General features: G+C 41.3%; 1 protein-coding gene across 2 annotated transcripts in view; it reads left to right on the top strand.

Annotated features, from left to right (window-relative positions):
- LOC135406504 (secretory carrier-associated membrane protein 1-like) overlaps nt 1-15962 on the top strand; it is an 88305-nt gene that overhangs the window by 51010 nt on the left and 21333 nt on the right. For both annotated transcript variants that reach the window (XM_064640840.1, XM_064640839.1), the window contains exon 5: nt 5939-6067. In XM_064640840.1, coding sequence (XP_064496910.1) covers nt 5939-6067 — 129 coding nt within the window. The remainder of the gene's footprint in view (nt 1-5938; nt 6068-15962) is intronic.

Here is a 15962-nt window from a genome sequence, read left to right on the forward strand (position 1 = left end):
ACTATAAGGGTGGTGAGGCACTGGAACAGGTTGCCCAGAGAAGTTGTAGATGCCCCATCCCTGGAAACATTCAAGGTCAGGTTGGAAGGGGCTTTGACCAACCTGGTCTAGTGGAAGGTGTCCCTACCCATGGCAGGGGCGTTGGAACTAGATGACACTTAAGGTCCCTTCCAACCCAAACCATTCTATGATGTCTTCACTCTTCTCTTTTCAGGTTCTGTGCAGTATTACACTTAACCTTATTAATGTGTGCTGCTTCCTATTTCAGCAAGCTCATTTGGGCATGCCTGAAAATCCCTTTCTGGGCTTGCATGAAGCTAGTTTGGGGGTAACTGCATTCATAGTGTAGGTATGCCATTGAAGTTATGTTAATTGGCCTTGAGATGGTAACTTGTGTGGAATGAAATAACTCTGAGGTAGATTTTTGCTTATCAAGATACAGTCTTGGAATATGAATATCCAAAGTGTATTTAGAAAAATGCCACTTGGTTTTTGATCTTAGACCAACTCATCAATCTGTCTTTCAGTCTTAGTTGAAAATTTTGAAACTTATGCCACAGGGGTGGGAAAACACATCAGATAATGTTCTTAACTAAGAACTTGAACTATTATATCTTATTTTTTCTGTGACTGTCTTGAAACTATCGGTCCTGAAAGAAGTAACCATATACTGCAGAATGGAGATCTGCCTTATCAGATGTTTCATATAAGAAATACCAAAGAAGTTTTTAATATGGATGGGAATATTGCTTGGTTGCCTTCTGTATGCTCCCTCTGTAAATCCCCTGTTCTAAAAGACTTGATAAAAAATGTTCAGTGGAAGAGGCAGAAAATTTAACAGATAATTAGTGCCTTGGAACTTTTCGGACAGAACTGTCAGCTTCATCTTGTCTGAATGGCAAAAGAAATAAATAATGCAAGTGTGTAATCTTTGCAAGTTTTCTGTTCTTATGTGGTGGGTTGTCACGGGTGACAGTGGGTCTGTCAGCACCTTGGCACATACTGACGAAGCAATAGATGTTGACCAGATCAAAGTATACCCCTGAGATGGACTGAAAGAGAGGACTGAAAATGGAGGCCCTGATCCTGACAACATACTGATGCATCCTGAAGAAGCTGTCCTGTGGGAACAGAGAATACTGTCTCATGAGAACAGGAGCACTGTCTCATGAGAACAAGGACCTGTTTTGAATGAGAGTAGTTGGGAAGAACATCAACATGAGAGAAAAATAAGAGCAGGTGCTCGGGACTGTTGTGGGAAAGAACTGGGCTGTTTTGAGAAAGAGCAAAGTTGTTGTGAGAAAGTAGAGTTTAGAAAATGCACCTATTAGCTGTAAGAATTCTGGTGTGAAAGTTTGAACTGTCCTATCCGTGTGCATTACATGTGTTCAAAAACTGTACTTAAGGGGCTGCCCAGCAGCCCTGGCAGTCCCTGCTTTTTTCTTGGAATAAACTTTGCTGGAACCTTTTTTCGTGTCGCTTTGGCCGTTCCGACATTATCAGCGACATCTGGCGACGCCGACGTGATTGCAACGTTGAAGACGGATTTATCTCCAATTGCGGAGCTGCCGTGACTTCCCTCCTAGAGGGGGAAAGAGCAGAGGATTTTCTCTCCTAGAGAGAGATTGGACCTGTGGGGCGAGGCACAGGGGGAACGGAGCCCAGTGAAGCTTGAGAGCGGGGCTGGTTCCCGCGAAATGGTCTGGACCTGAACTTTTTGACCCTCATTAGGTAAGCTAACAGGGGTGCCACCGGGGACTATATTTTAACAATGGGACAGCACATAATGAAGGAGGAAAGCATAGTTCTATCTACGTGGAAATCCCTCCTTAACCGAAAGAATGTCAAGGTTGCTGAATTTAATTTACGACGTGTGCTGTTATAGTACTGAAAATAAGGCTTTGAAGCTACTACGTTAAGTTGCATTTCATGTGTTTGCCTAACACTTGCTCCGTGAGACTTTGAAAGATTTAGAAGAGTATGGGAGGCAATGATCTATGCAATAATTCATATAAGAACTAAAACTCTGAAACACAGTTGCCCAGAAAGATAAGCAGGTTGCCGATGTAACAAATTGTCCTTGAACTACACCTCCAAGCAAAAAAATGCAGAGAAATTTAATAATTCACTCCCGGAGACAGAAAAGAAGTAAGGACCCCCCCTCTCCATTGCCACTGCTGCAGAAAAAGCAGTTTTTCCACCAGATAACTCCACTGAGAAAACAACTAAGAAAAGAAATCCAAATCAAGATATATAAGCGAATGGAGAGGGACAGAGATAAATTAGAATAATGGGGGCTGGGCAGAAAACAAGACAGCAAAGCCCATCCCTGTATAAGCCTTTGAACTTAAGAGTCAGCATCTACCTCCTTTTCTTGCTTCTTCGCAGCCTGAGTTACTTATTTTTTGTTCATGTACTAATTGGCTGTTTCAGTCTCACAATGTGTGTAAGATAAAACACAGAAAAATATGCAACAAATCAAGTTTGGTGTCATGGAAGCCTGAAGACGATGATCCCTACTGGGGGTTGGAAAGAAAAGGGGGGGCAAAAAACTGCCTTCTGATATTTCTGTTAATTCTCGTGTTAACTGTAGTGTTTGTTGAATGTGTTTTTGTGAGCTCACAATATTATTGTTACTGTGTGTGTGTATGTGAAGAAACAAAGTTCTTTGCCCGGAGAAAAAGGAAAAAAGAAAAGTAAAAAGCCTTCCCTTGAAAAGATTCAGCCTTGCCAGGGAGAGAAACAGAGTGTATTTCACATGATAGAGATGGTCTGTTGCTTGGTAACTAAGCAAAAACTTTATTCACTCACTCAGAGCTGGGAGGAGGATGAAAATATCCTGGTTTGTAAAAATTGCAACTTTGTAACCTTCTGATTGGAGAAAGAAATTGTCTTACAATTTCATAACATAGTCTCACTAACTGTTTTCTGAAGTTGTTCATTAAAATAACCAAAATTGTTTTAGAATGCATACATAAATGTAAGGGAGAAATAGAGTTTTTAAAGTAACTGCTGACAACTGTCTGTGATAAGAAAATTCCAATGCATGTGGGGGGAGCGGCGCTACCTTCCCTCTCCTCCCCCCGCTCTAACAGCTCTGTAAGCATTCTTTTGTTGCTTCTGTATTTTACAGATAGGTTTTTTGAGATTGTTGAAGAAGCTTTAAGGTAGACTTATTTGGTGGAATACCTAGGTCAAAATATCTTATTTGACAGGGGCAGTTTTTGCCAGAGCAAAAAGGGAAAAATAAGTAAACTGTTTCTAGCTGGAAGTTTCCACCTTTGTGGAAGGAGAGATAAATTCTAAAGATATAATACAGGAAACTGCCTAACAACAGACAGTGTTTCAAGTTTAAACTGCATCTGTCCTAGTCTCTTGTGCTAAGCAGCAGAGGTGTGTCCCTGTTATCAGGTGACAAGCTTAAACCAGAACTTTTGCTGCTTTGCAAGGTGTGCATTCTGGATCCCCTGGTATACTCTTATGAGCAAAACCTTAGTTTAAAGCAGCCTGAGTGAGTTTTACTGTGGCTTTATGTAAATTGCTAAAGTTGAGAGCTACTTTAAGAGTGTTAACTTCTTAAATACATCGATGTAAGTTAAACTGTTACACCTATTTTGTTTAAATAAGATGTTTAAAGTTTTCACGCATATCCCAGAAAAATATATAAATATCAGCAAAAATTCAGAATTGACTGCTTATAAATCCTAGCTGATCATATCGTTTCAGAGGCTGGGTGAGACTACTTAAGTTTTAAAAAGGACATGACTGTTCTCCAGTTTCATTTTTTACATTCAGAGAGGCAGGAATCTGCCCTATGAATTTGTGAATCCTGTTCCAATCCCAAGCCATGCGTGGCTTAATAAAGGAAAAGTAAGAGATACAAAACTACATTTAATCCAATTATGCAACTAAGACCTTATAAAAATCAGTAATCCCATCCTCTGAAAGATTTCCATATGCTGGGATTTTGAACAGCCAATTGTTTCTTCATAATGAAAGCTGCTATTTGCTTTTATTGAAGTTACAGTGACCTTCCTGAAATTCAGTGTTTTCCTTTACAATAGGAGAGAAATTTTCTGCAGTACAACATGATAAAATGCTGCTCAAAATGATAAAAGCAAAATAAAAGTAAATACAGAAGTTAGAGACCTAAAAAGATGAGCAAAAACTACATGTGATTGTTCTAACCAATGTTCTTTGAGAAGCAGGATTGAAGAATGCTCCAGGAAAAAATTCATAAAACCAAGCCATATAACCTATCTCCTACAGAGAGAATTATACTGCAAAGAATCATCACTAGGCCTTCAGCTTCAAAGAAAAACTGCAAAATTACCCATGATACCCACTTAAAACCGACTGAACTATTAATAACAAATTTGTGAGTTTTTTATTAAAGGTGAAGAACAACTAAAAGAAGCAGATGAACAAGAGCTGAGAGTCAATTACGTCCCAGACATCAGAGACGACTTGGACTGACTTCTCACAGAAGACCCTGAATTTCAAGCTGTATTAGCAGACTGTAATAGTGATTTATTTATTCATTTTTCTAGGTACCGACTATAGCCAGAAATCATGTGTTGCTGCCAATCACACATTACTCATGTAACTCAGACATTGGTTTAATTCTCCACAATTTAGGAAGTTTTAAAAAACTGTAAGGACAAGTGATGTAATTTGCTGGTTTTCCAGAGCTAAGAAAATTATGCAGAGATTCCTAACTCACTTATAGGACAAATTGTTGTCAAGAAAACATTTTACACATCAAATGAACATTTTAAAATACAAAAAGGGGGGGAAAGAGACCATGCAGGTGCATAAACAGATGCTAAATTGGACTAGATCTCATTTAAATTTGTTAGGCCTTATATTCCTTGTATGTACTCCTTTTCAAGCCAGGTACAGTTGTTGGACGTGACTGCCAAAGATGACACACTGAGAAGTACACAGCCAATAACTACTTAAAATGTAAAGTGTGTAATTAAAATGTAAAAGTATAATAGAAATTCCAGCTATGCGTGAGTGAAGTGTGACTGAGGTGGCCACCAATGAATGACTGAAGAGAGATGGTGTGAGAGAGAGAAACTGTGTAGATATATATGTGTGTAGACTTAAAAATACTTTACAGGAGTGTCAAGATTTTGAAGGAATGTGTTGCATGAATTTGTCGGACCATAGTGAATCCATACACAGAAGCATTCAGCTTTTGAAAGAAGGTGTCCGCAAATTACAAATTGATGATGGATGGGATTGGTTAAATAAGTTGTTTGGTAAATGGGGTTTGTCTCGTTGGCTGTTATCCATCATAAAAACAGGATTGCTGATTTTGGTAATTATTGTAGTTGTGCTATTAATGATGCTGTAGGACATCTTCTGTAACAAAAAAGTAGTTTACAACATTTAAATAGCTGCCTTTCTTCAGGCTTATGAGCTTTTAGGTAAAGTTTTGACTATAAACTGAATTAGGAACTGGTTCCAAGTGTTAGAGATATCCAGGTATTACAAATATCAGGATTCTGAGAATGAAGAATGTTTTTCAGTTCCCAGTCTTTGTGTTCTACAAAGTATGAGAGTATGGTGGGACTTAGGGAAATGTGTATTTCAAAGTCAAGTAACTCTGTGAAATTGTTTTGTGAAGAATTCTCTTTTCTCATTACTTTATAGGAAATGTCAGATGCCTGCTTAGTCTTTTACATAGATAAAATATTGTACTTTCCTTGATCTGTCTGCACTTCATTGTATTTTATTTCTGAAGTTTATTTTTAGTGTTGCGTGAGATTGCTAATAAAACCTTGGGGTTTTGGTAGCCCAAATTATCTATACACTTGTGAAACATGCATAAAACAATTTGAACAACTCCAAATGCATCTCTCTAGTATACAGAGATTAAAACTGTCTGATAGAGCACCTTTTTTCCTTTTTTTTTCTTTCTGATTTGCAGGTAGAAAAAATAACTGGCCACCTCTTCCTCAGAATTTTCCAGTGGGTCCATGTTTCTACCAGGACTTTTCTGTAGACATTCCTGTAGAATTTCAGAAGACAGTAAAGATTATGTACTATTTGTGGATGTGTAAGTATTTTTTTTAAAGAAAAAACCAAGTGCCTATTTGAACTTGATGATACATACCTGCTACTTTGGCTTTTGCAATATCTGTAATGAGAAATTTTTTTAAATTCAGAGGTCAAATGTTGAAATCTTTTTGTTAGCTTCAGTTTTAAAGGTATTGGATTATTTAATAAAAATTTCCATGAAAAAGGAGAATTACCCTAAGGCAATTTGGTTATAGTATATTGCAGTTTTCTGTTTTAAATATCCATATTGTAAAATGAGCTTTGAACTTTTATTACTTTAGAAATAATTTTACTATTTTTAAAATCAGCTTACATATTAAAAAAAATAATTCACCATCAGTGTTAATAGACTTTTGAGTTTAAGAAGTGTAATATCCATTTGCTTTATAATAACATAGTTTTATATAGTTTAACGTAGTTTCAGTCTATAGTGGAGACAATATAATTTTAGTCTATTTTAAAAAATATTGTAAATTAAGTCAGCTGAAGAATCAGTCCATGTTACAACTGTCCTTTGTACACCAAGAATGCTCTACACAGTCTTTGTGGGGTTAATTTTGCTTTCATTCAGGTGCCATGTTTTGGCTGGAAAAATGCTGAATGAACCAAATGTACAAATGCCATGACATTTGTTTTTTCTGCCTTGTCCAGTGTGATGAGAGCCTAATAAATACTCTGAGACTGATGAAATTCCAAAGATTTAGGTGCTTTGATGCCATTAATATATTTTTAGCACACTTAAGGGGATGTGAATTTCAGAACTCTTCTGTATTTATTTTTCAAATCTGCATAATTTTGCCTGTTAATCTGGTAATCTTATTACTGTGATTGAACCATGTCATTGAAAAACATAAAATGAGCAGTCAGCACTGAATCAAATAAATTCCATGTCATCGTAATCCACAGCTTTTCATATCCATTGTTGGGTTATTAATGTTTAAGCAACTAGATCCACTGTAGAAGGTGGGACTAGTCACTCTTATAAATCTGGCAGATATTTAAGTTTTATATGAAATCTAAGATCAAGTACTCCAAAATTCTAGGATAGTTACTAATTCTGGCCATTTGCAGGATTGAGTTCTAAAAGTGCTGTATGTTTCAAACACAAGGTGAAGTTGGGCAGTGAGAATTGGAATATTAATACTGGTTTTCTTTTTCCTTCTTATGGCAATAAATAAAGGAAGCAATGACATTATAGTATTTCAAAATGTTTACAAGGTATGCTCTTATACTAACTAACATGACAGATTATCTTCTAGGTAGACAGATTTTTAACTGTCCTCTTGTTCTTTTCCTTCTCTAGCTCTTGTGCTCTCTGACTTAGGGATTACTCAGGAAGGAAAGAAGGAAAAGGGCATAATAAAGGAAAAGAAAGACAAAATCTATTTCAGGCTAAAAAAAAAAAAGATTGAGTATAGAACTTCGTGCCTTAGGGTTGGCTGTTGAATCAATCCTTGTTCTTCTTTCTATGGGGTTTGGCTTTGCTTCCTCAGTGGAGGCACTCATTACTATAGCAAACCAACCTGTTTCTCCTTGTTAGTCTACGCTACATTTTATTTCCTCTTCCAGAACTTCCTAGACCTTGTAAGGTCTAGGGGTCTGTGAACATGATCATGTTTGGATAAATCTAGTACTGCTTGCTCAGCACTTCGTAAAGTAGGTTAGTTTCCCTCTTCCTTTTTAGCAGCCCTAAGAACACACCTTTCTATTTCATTTTTCTGGTTTTTGCTTTGGTTGGTAGCAATTTTTATATCTTTATTCATGGTTTTTATGTATCTGAGGAAACTTTTACCTGCTTCAGATCTAAATGCTCTTTATCTCTGCTTGTATCCCTATTCTGTGAATTTATCCTTTCTCTATTTTTATCTCAAGTTGGAGTTTTCAGATTCCTTGATGTGGTTTTCTCTTTGCACAAATTTTTTTGTTTTTTTTTTTTTCCCTGGGGAGAGCTTTTCTTTTTTTGACTGACTGACTGCTCCCATGTTTTTGTGAACTGCAGCAATCAATTAGCAATGGCTTCTGTCAGCTGCCAGTGGAACTTTTCTATACTATCTTGTTTTTGCAACCATTGCTGTTCTAGTTGCTTGCAGATAGATTGGCAGTTATCCTGGCTCTGTAGCATCAGGCACTACTTTTTAGATCTTTGTATGCTGTTACTAGGGAAATGTCCCATGTCTCTTGACTGTTATCTGACACCAAATATTTTTTTGTCAAAAAGCCTGTTTTCCAGCCATTTTTCCCACAGGCTGATATCATGTGTAAAATGAAGAATAGTGATTTTCAAAGAATATTTCTTACTTGAAGTTGCAAACTGAAGAGCTGCTGAATCTCATAGAAAGCTTTTGTAGCATTTGTGTTTGTTACTTTATATAGGCTGTGAATGTTTCTTTTTTCTATGAACAAGACTTTTAAAGGTTTTCCAAAGACAAACAAACTATAAATTCTGGTGGGAATATACCCTGAGGTGACAACTTCCATCGGTTTTTTTCCATTTAGGAGCGTTTTGTCTCATCCATCCTTTCTTCTATCTGAGGATACAATCAATAGTACATATAACAGTCTGTGTTGATGTTTGTTTTGCCTGTTCCTAAGAACCTCCAAAAGGATGGACACTTCATAAATTCCCCCAAGCCTGTTCTAGTGTGTTGTCATCTTTATCCCTAGTAAGTGTTTACATTATGTAATTTAATTTTCCCTTCCTATGATTGATCTCCCCTGTTCTGTCCACCGTTTTTATGGAGATACATTTATGCCCATTAGCCATCATCTTTTGGCTAAATTAGAATAGTCCCCTCAGCCTTTCTTTGTACATCATGTTTTCTAGACATCTAATTTTTTGTTGGTCTCTTACAGATTTGCCACTTGGTCTACTCCATATTATTATGGGATTTTTAATGTGTAGCATCGAGAATTGGACGGTGTGGACTGCGTCCAGTATTTTAGATCAAGTCCTAATGTACTGTGTAGAGTTAAAAAAAATACTTTCACGTTTTTGGTAGTATGTGCTTGTGTTCTGTGCTGATCTAAGCTTGTTTCAGAATATATTTTTTCCAATGAAAAATACTTGTGTCACTTGTAAGGTGTGTTCGCAAATGTCTTGCCCTCTCCACAAAGGGCATAGCAGACAAGGAATAAAAGGCTAAACTACATTTGAAACCACTCTGATGTGCTCCAAGGTTGTGTACGATCAAATTTCACCAGCCTTGTCCTCATTTGCCAGTTGCCATGTGTCTTCAAAGCCCTCCATTTTGCAGGTATCCCATTTCCCTTGAGGCACTCTGTTACAGGGTGACAGCCCAGCTGGTTCCTGAAAGAAGCACATTCTTTTGTCACATATCCTAGTGAGGACTTTGGTTTCCCAAGAATACCATCAATAAAACATTACTGAAATGAAACTTATTACAAAAATCCATTTTCGTATGGTCCCAAATGGGACTGAAAAATAATAATCTTGATAATGTAGATGCCTAATAGCATCAGTGCAACTTGTGCACTCCAGGTGGGGTCTCACCAGAACAGAGCAGAGGGGTAGAATCACCTCCCTCAACCTGCTGGCCACACTGCTTTTGATGCAGTCCAGGATACGGTTGGCTTTCTGGGTTGCAAACACACATTGCCAGCTCATGTCCAGTCTCTCATCCACCAGCATCCCCCGGTCCTTCTCCACAGGGCTGCTCTCAGTCCCTTCATCCCCCAGCCTGTGTTGATAAACGGGAATTGCTCTCAGCCAGGTGCAGCACCTTGCACTTGACCTTGTTGAACCTCATGAGAGTCCCATGGACCCCCTTCTTGAGTTTGTCCAGGTGGAAGGTATTTAAACCATTACCCTGAACATGAAAACACGTGTATTCATACAACAGTAAAGCTTATTACGTCACTTAGCAAAGGCTTGGCTTGCAGCAGGCAGAGAGAAGGGTGAGTAGAGTGAGGGAAGAATTGTCAGTGAATTCCTGTCTTCATCTCTAGCTTGTTAATACTCAGCTTTTATGACTGGGATTCTCTGTGACAGTAGTGAAGTAGACCCGTGTTGCCAGTTTTATTGTGCTAGTAAGTATCAGTAGTGGGTGAGACATTGCTTCAACCCTCTTCTGCAGTGATGGTATTCTTTTAAAACTTGTCCTGTTATTGTAACTGCAATTACAAAAAAAAGTAATAATTTTGGAAAGTTCAAACTCCTTCGGAATGTGGACTTTTCTAGTAATCTAGAGGGTCTCCCTGTTTTCCGGTATTGCCTAGAAAAAGTAAGACTGCCCCTTATTAAGCTTTTTCATATTCATCAAAAGAAGGTAGGAATTTGGATTTATATCCTTTACTGTGCTTTATGAGGCGTACACATACAAATTCTAAAATTAGTTGATGTAGATACATTAAATGCTCTTTGTTTAAAAGTATGAAGCTTTCTATTTCTGGCAACTGTTGAAGGAAAATATGGTTTGTCTGAGGGAAATGTATTTTGAGTTCCTTTAGCCCTTTATGCATTGATGTGGGCATTTTGCTTTTTTTCCACTAAGTTGATTTAGGGCTTATTTAAGTACTAAATAAGGGGGAAGCAAACATCTTTAAAGAGTATTTTTCAGAATATTTATTATCTTGCCAGTTCTTTACAGTCAAAGCTGAGGTGAGCTGCTCTGGAGCCAAGGCAGATCTTGGTGTACAGGGGGGTTTCCTGAGGCAGGGAAATGCCAGGACAGCAGAGACCCACCAGGAGCCTAGAGCTCTTGTGAGGCCTGGGCATTGCCAAAGCAACTGCAGCCACCCCCACACCTATAAAAAACAGCCTAAGGAGTGCTAGTGACCAGGGTGTGGCACAGCAATTTGTGCAACAGTTTGCGTGGAAGGGTGCACAGGAAGAGCTCAAAAAGCCCATTCACTTGGTGGTCGTCACCCTCCCAGAAGGAACTTATCTGTGGTATCCACACAGCAGAAAGCTATGTCCTCTGCACTCACCAGAACTGATGTGGCAGTCTAGACAGCTCCCACAAAAACACATAGCCACCCACATCTCAGGCTGGAGGACATGCCAGAGACTTTCACTAGTACCTGATGACAGTAGTGAGAACACCTGTGTGAGGTGTGACCAAATAGATGATCTGCTCAGCCTGGTGGCAGAGCTATGAGAGGAAGTAGAAAAGTTAAGGAGCATCAGGGAGTGTGAGAAAGAGATAGACTGTTAGAACCGTGCTCTGCCCTCCCTGAGACAGAAACAGGAACATTCACCTGAAAAAACACAAGACTGGGGGATCCTATATCCTCCCCCCACCAGGCTGAAGGCAGTAATTTAAAGGCAAGTCTACACTTGGGGTGGCAGGCGAACTGCCTGCCTTGCCTTCCCAAGTGCCTCTATATAACAGGTATGATGAGGCTCTGGATCTGGAGAAGGTTAGTCAGTTGATGTGAATGATGGTCCATCTACACCAAGGTCAGAAATGCATACCCCCGTATCACAACCACCTCTGTGAGGGAGAAAAGACAGGTTATAGTTGTAGGTGACTCCCTTCTGAGGGGAACAGAGGGTCCAATATGCTGGACAGACCCTCCTTTTAGGGAGGCCTGCTGCCTCCCTGGAGCTTGGGTTAAAGACATCATTAGGAAACTTCCTAGCCTGGTATGGTCCTCAGACTATTAACAATTATTTCTCTTCCACGTGGGTGCTGATGAATCTGCAACACATAGCTCAAGGACAATCAAGAGACTTCAGGGCCTTGGGACGGTTGGTAAGGAAATCTGGGGCACAGGTTATTTTTTCCTCTATCCTTCCAGTTGCAGGCAGCAATACTGGAAGAAACATGGGCCCAGGCTATTGATATATGGCTTCGTGGCTGGTGTCAACACCAGAATTTTGGGTTTTTTGATAATGGGATGGCCTACATGGCACCAGGCCTGCTGGTGTCAAATGTCATTCACCTTTCTCAAATAGGGAAGAGGGTCTTTGCTGACAAGCTAGTGGGGTTCATTGACAGAGCTTTAAACTAGACATGAAAGGGGAGGGGGATAATATCAGGCTTGCCCATGGCAAGCCATGGACAATGCACCAAGGTTTGAGGGATGGGGTGCTAGCAAGGAACCTCAGCCTGTTGCTCTAAGATGTACTGGGTACACTGGAGCACACTTGAAGCATTATGGAGATGAGCCAGGGGCTCCTTAGGTAATAAGAACCAACAGGGAAACACCCATGAAATATCTCAAAGGAATTAAGGGGTGTTTCTCAAGGAAGGTGACATGGCTGACAGCCCAGCTGAAGTGCCTCTACACCAATGCATGCAGCATGGGCAACAAACAGGAGGAGTTGGAAGGCACTGTGCTGCTAGAAAGCTACAACCTAGTTGTCATTGCTGAAACTTGGTGGGACAAATCCCATGACTGGAGTGCAGCTACTGATGGCTGCAGTCTGTTCAGAAGGGGAAGGAGGGGTGGAGGGGTTGCCCTCTTTGTCAAGAAATTCATAGATCATGAAGAGCTGTCTCTGAAGAATAGCCACAAGCAGGTCAAAAGCTTATGGGTAAGAATCAGAGACCGAGGCAACAAAGGGAACCTTGTGATTGGTGTCTACTACAGGTTGTCCGATCAAAGGGAGCCTATTGATGAAGCCTTCTTGCTCTAGCTACAGGAGGCATTGCACTCACAGGCTCTCGTCCTGCTGGGGGACATCAACTACCCTGACATTTGCTAGCAAAGTAGCATGGCAAGCTGTAGGTAATACAGGAGACTCCTGGAATGCATGGAGGATAACTTCTTGAGCCAGGTAATAGACAGCCCTAGCAGAGGGGATGCGTTACTGGACCTGTTGGTCACCAACACAAGTGAGCTAATCAGGGACGTCAAGCTGGAAGGCAGCCTGGGCTGCAGTGATCATGCATGCACTGGTGGAGTTCGCAGTCATGAGGGATATGGGTCTCACAAAGAGTAAAGTCAGGACCCATAATTTCAGGAAAGCAAACTTCCAGCTCTTCAAGGAGTTAGTCAATAGAATCCCCTAGGAAACTACCCTCAGGGACAAGGGAGCAGAACAGAGCTGGCAGATCTTAAGGCATTCTTTCAGTAAAGCAAAAGATCTCTCAATCTCCAAGTGTAAGAAATCGGACAAGGAAGGCAAGAGACTGGCAAGGGTGAGTCAAGATCTACTGATCAAACTAAAGGATGGGAAGGAAATGCACAGACAGTGAAAGCAAGGACAGGTATCCTGTGAAGAGTATAGGGACACAGTCTGGTTGTGTAAGAATGGGGTCAGGAAGGCAAAGGCACAGCTGGAGCTGATCTTAGCAAGGGATGCAAAGAATAATGAGAAGGGCTTCTACAGCTATGTCAGCCAGAAAAGGAAGGTCAAAGAAAGTGTACAACGCAATGAACAAGGCTGGCGAACTGGTAACAATGGACAAGGAGAAGGCTGAGCTACTGAACAACTCTTTTGACCCAGTCTTCAATGGCAACCTCTTTTCCTACACCTCTCGAATGAGTGGACACCAGGATGGGGACTGGGGGAGCAAAGTCCCTCCCACTGTAAGTAAAGATCAGGTTCATGACCACCTGAAGAACCTGAACGTACATAAGTCTATGGAACCCAATGAGATGCATTCCAGAGTCCTGAGGGAATGGGCTGATGTAGTTGCCAAGCCAATCCGTGATATTTGAAAAGTCACGGCAGTCAGGTGAGGTCCCCGGCAACTGGAAAAAGGGAAACATTGTACCCATATTTTAAAAGGGTTGAAAGGAGGACCCTGGGAACTACCAACCTGTCAGCCTCACCTCTGTGCCTGGGAAGATCATGGAACAGATCCTCCTAGTAGCTATGCTAAGGCACATGGAGGATAGGGAGGTGATCCGAGACAGCCAGGATGGCTTCCCCAAGGGCAAGTCCTGCCTGACAAACGTAGTGGCCTTCTATGATGGAGTGACTGCATGAGTGGACAAGGGAAGGGCTACAGATGTTATTTATGTGGACTTCTGTAAAGCCTTTGACACAGTTCCCCACAACATCCTTCTCTCTAAATTGGACAGAGATGGATTTCAAGGGTAGACTATTTAGTGGATAAGGAGCTGATTGGATGGTTGCATCCAGAGAGTAGGGGTCAACGGCTCAGAGTCCTGATGGACATCAGTGACCAGTGGTGTCCCTCAGGGGTCTGTATGGGGACCAGTCCTGTTTAATGTCTTCATCAATGACATAGTGGAATCAAGTGCACCTTCAGCACATTTGTAGATGACATCAAGCTGAGTGGTGTGGTTGACATGCCTTGGGGACAGGATGTTGCAAAGGGACCTGGACAAGCTCAAGAAGTGGGCCAATGGGAACCTCATGAGGTTCAATGTTAAGGCAACTTTCCCATCTGACCATTCAGGAGCCACTCCGGGAGTTACACTTGCACCACCTCAGACTTGTAACTACTAGGACTGAAGCCCCTTCACAGCGGGTGGTTCCAGTGAGCCAACGCATGCCCTGCTTGACTCCCTACACACATCACACTCACACAGACACGTTTCCCTTACTAGCTTGACCCTAGATTTCCCGTAGCAGTCTCAGACATCTGATTCCTTTAAGTGTTTTAATTGTGCTGCCTCAATATAACAGCTTGAACTAGTACCTCCAGGGAGGAATCCCTGGGCTTTTATAGTCTTACAGTCTGTGCACCCAATCCAATGGTGATATGTAGGCTGGGGTCTTCTCATTGTTCATTGGCTCCTGCAGAGTCTCTGGGTGACCAGCCACCTGGTTGGTCATAGTAGGTCTGTTTTCCCTGCTTGCAAAGGGTCAGTACTAGTCCATGGCTTGTTGCCTGGGACTCCAGCCATTTCCCCCCACCTAGCATGCAATTTGCAGCTTGCACTACAGCTTGCACATGGAACTGCCTGCGCTAGATGTATTCCTCAACATTCAGCAAGGCAAAGTTGTGCTGGTTTTGGCTGAGGTAATTTTCTTCACAGTGGCTGGTATGAGGCTATGTTTTAGATTTGCACTGAAAACAGGGTTGATTATATAGAGATGTTTCTGTTACTGCTGTGCAGTGCTCACACGGTGTCAAGGCCTTTTCTATTCCTTGTACAGCCCCACCAGTAGAGTGGAGATGCACAAGAAGTTGGGAGGAGACACAACTGGGACAGCTGATCCTAACTGACCAAAGGGATATTCCATATCGTATGGCACCATGCTTGGCATATAAAGCTGGGGGAAGACGGAGGAAGGGGGAATGTTCAGAATTATGGCATTTGTCTTCCCAAGTAAACATTATGCATGATGGAGCCCTGCTTTCCTGGAGATGAGAAACACTTGCCTGCCGATGGGAAGTGGTGAATGAATTCCATGTTTTACTTTGCTTGTGCACATGGCTTTTGCTTTCCCTATTAAACTGCATTTATCTCAACCCATGAGTTTTCTAGCTTTTACCCTTCCAATTCTCTTCCCCATCCCACTGTGGAGGAGTGAGCGAGCGGTTGTGTGGGGCTTGGTTGCCAGCTGGCATTAAACCACAACATAAGTGCGAGGTCCTGCACCTGGGTTGGTGCAATCTCAGATATCAGTACAGACTGGGGGATAAAGGGATTGAGAGCAGCCCTGCAGAGAAGGACTTGGGGGTATTGGCGGATGAAAAGCTGGACATGAGCCAGCAACATGTGCTCGCAGCCCAGAAAGCCAAACCTATCCTGGGCTGCATCAAAGGAAACATGGCCAACTGGTCAAGGGAGGTGATTCTGCTCTTCTATTCTCTCTTCTCACCTGGAGTACTGCATCCAACTCTGGAGTCCTCAGTTCAGGAAAGACATGGACCTGTTGGAGCAGGTCCAGAGAAGGGCCATGAAAATGATCAGAGGGATGGAACACCTGCTCATTGCAGGGGGGTTGGACTAGATGACCTTTAAAGGTCCATTCCAACCCAAATCATTCTATGATTCTTCTGTTA

Source organism: Pseudopipra pipra, chromosome W (assembly GCF_036250125.1).
Source record: "Pseudopipra pipra isolate bDixPip1 chromosome W, bDixPip1.hap1, whole genome shotgun sequence".
Classification (NCBI taxonomy): domain Eukaryota; kingdom Metazoa; phylum Chordata; class Aves; order Passeriformes; family Pipridae; genus Pseudopipra; species Pseudopipra pipra.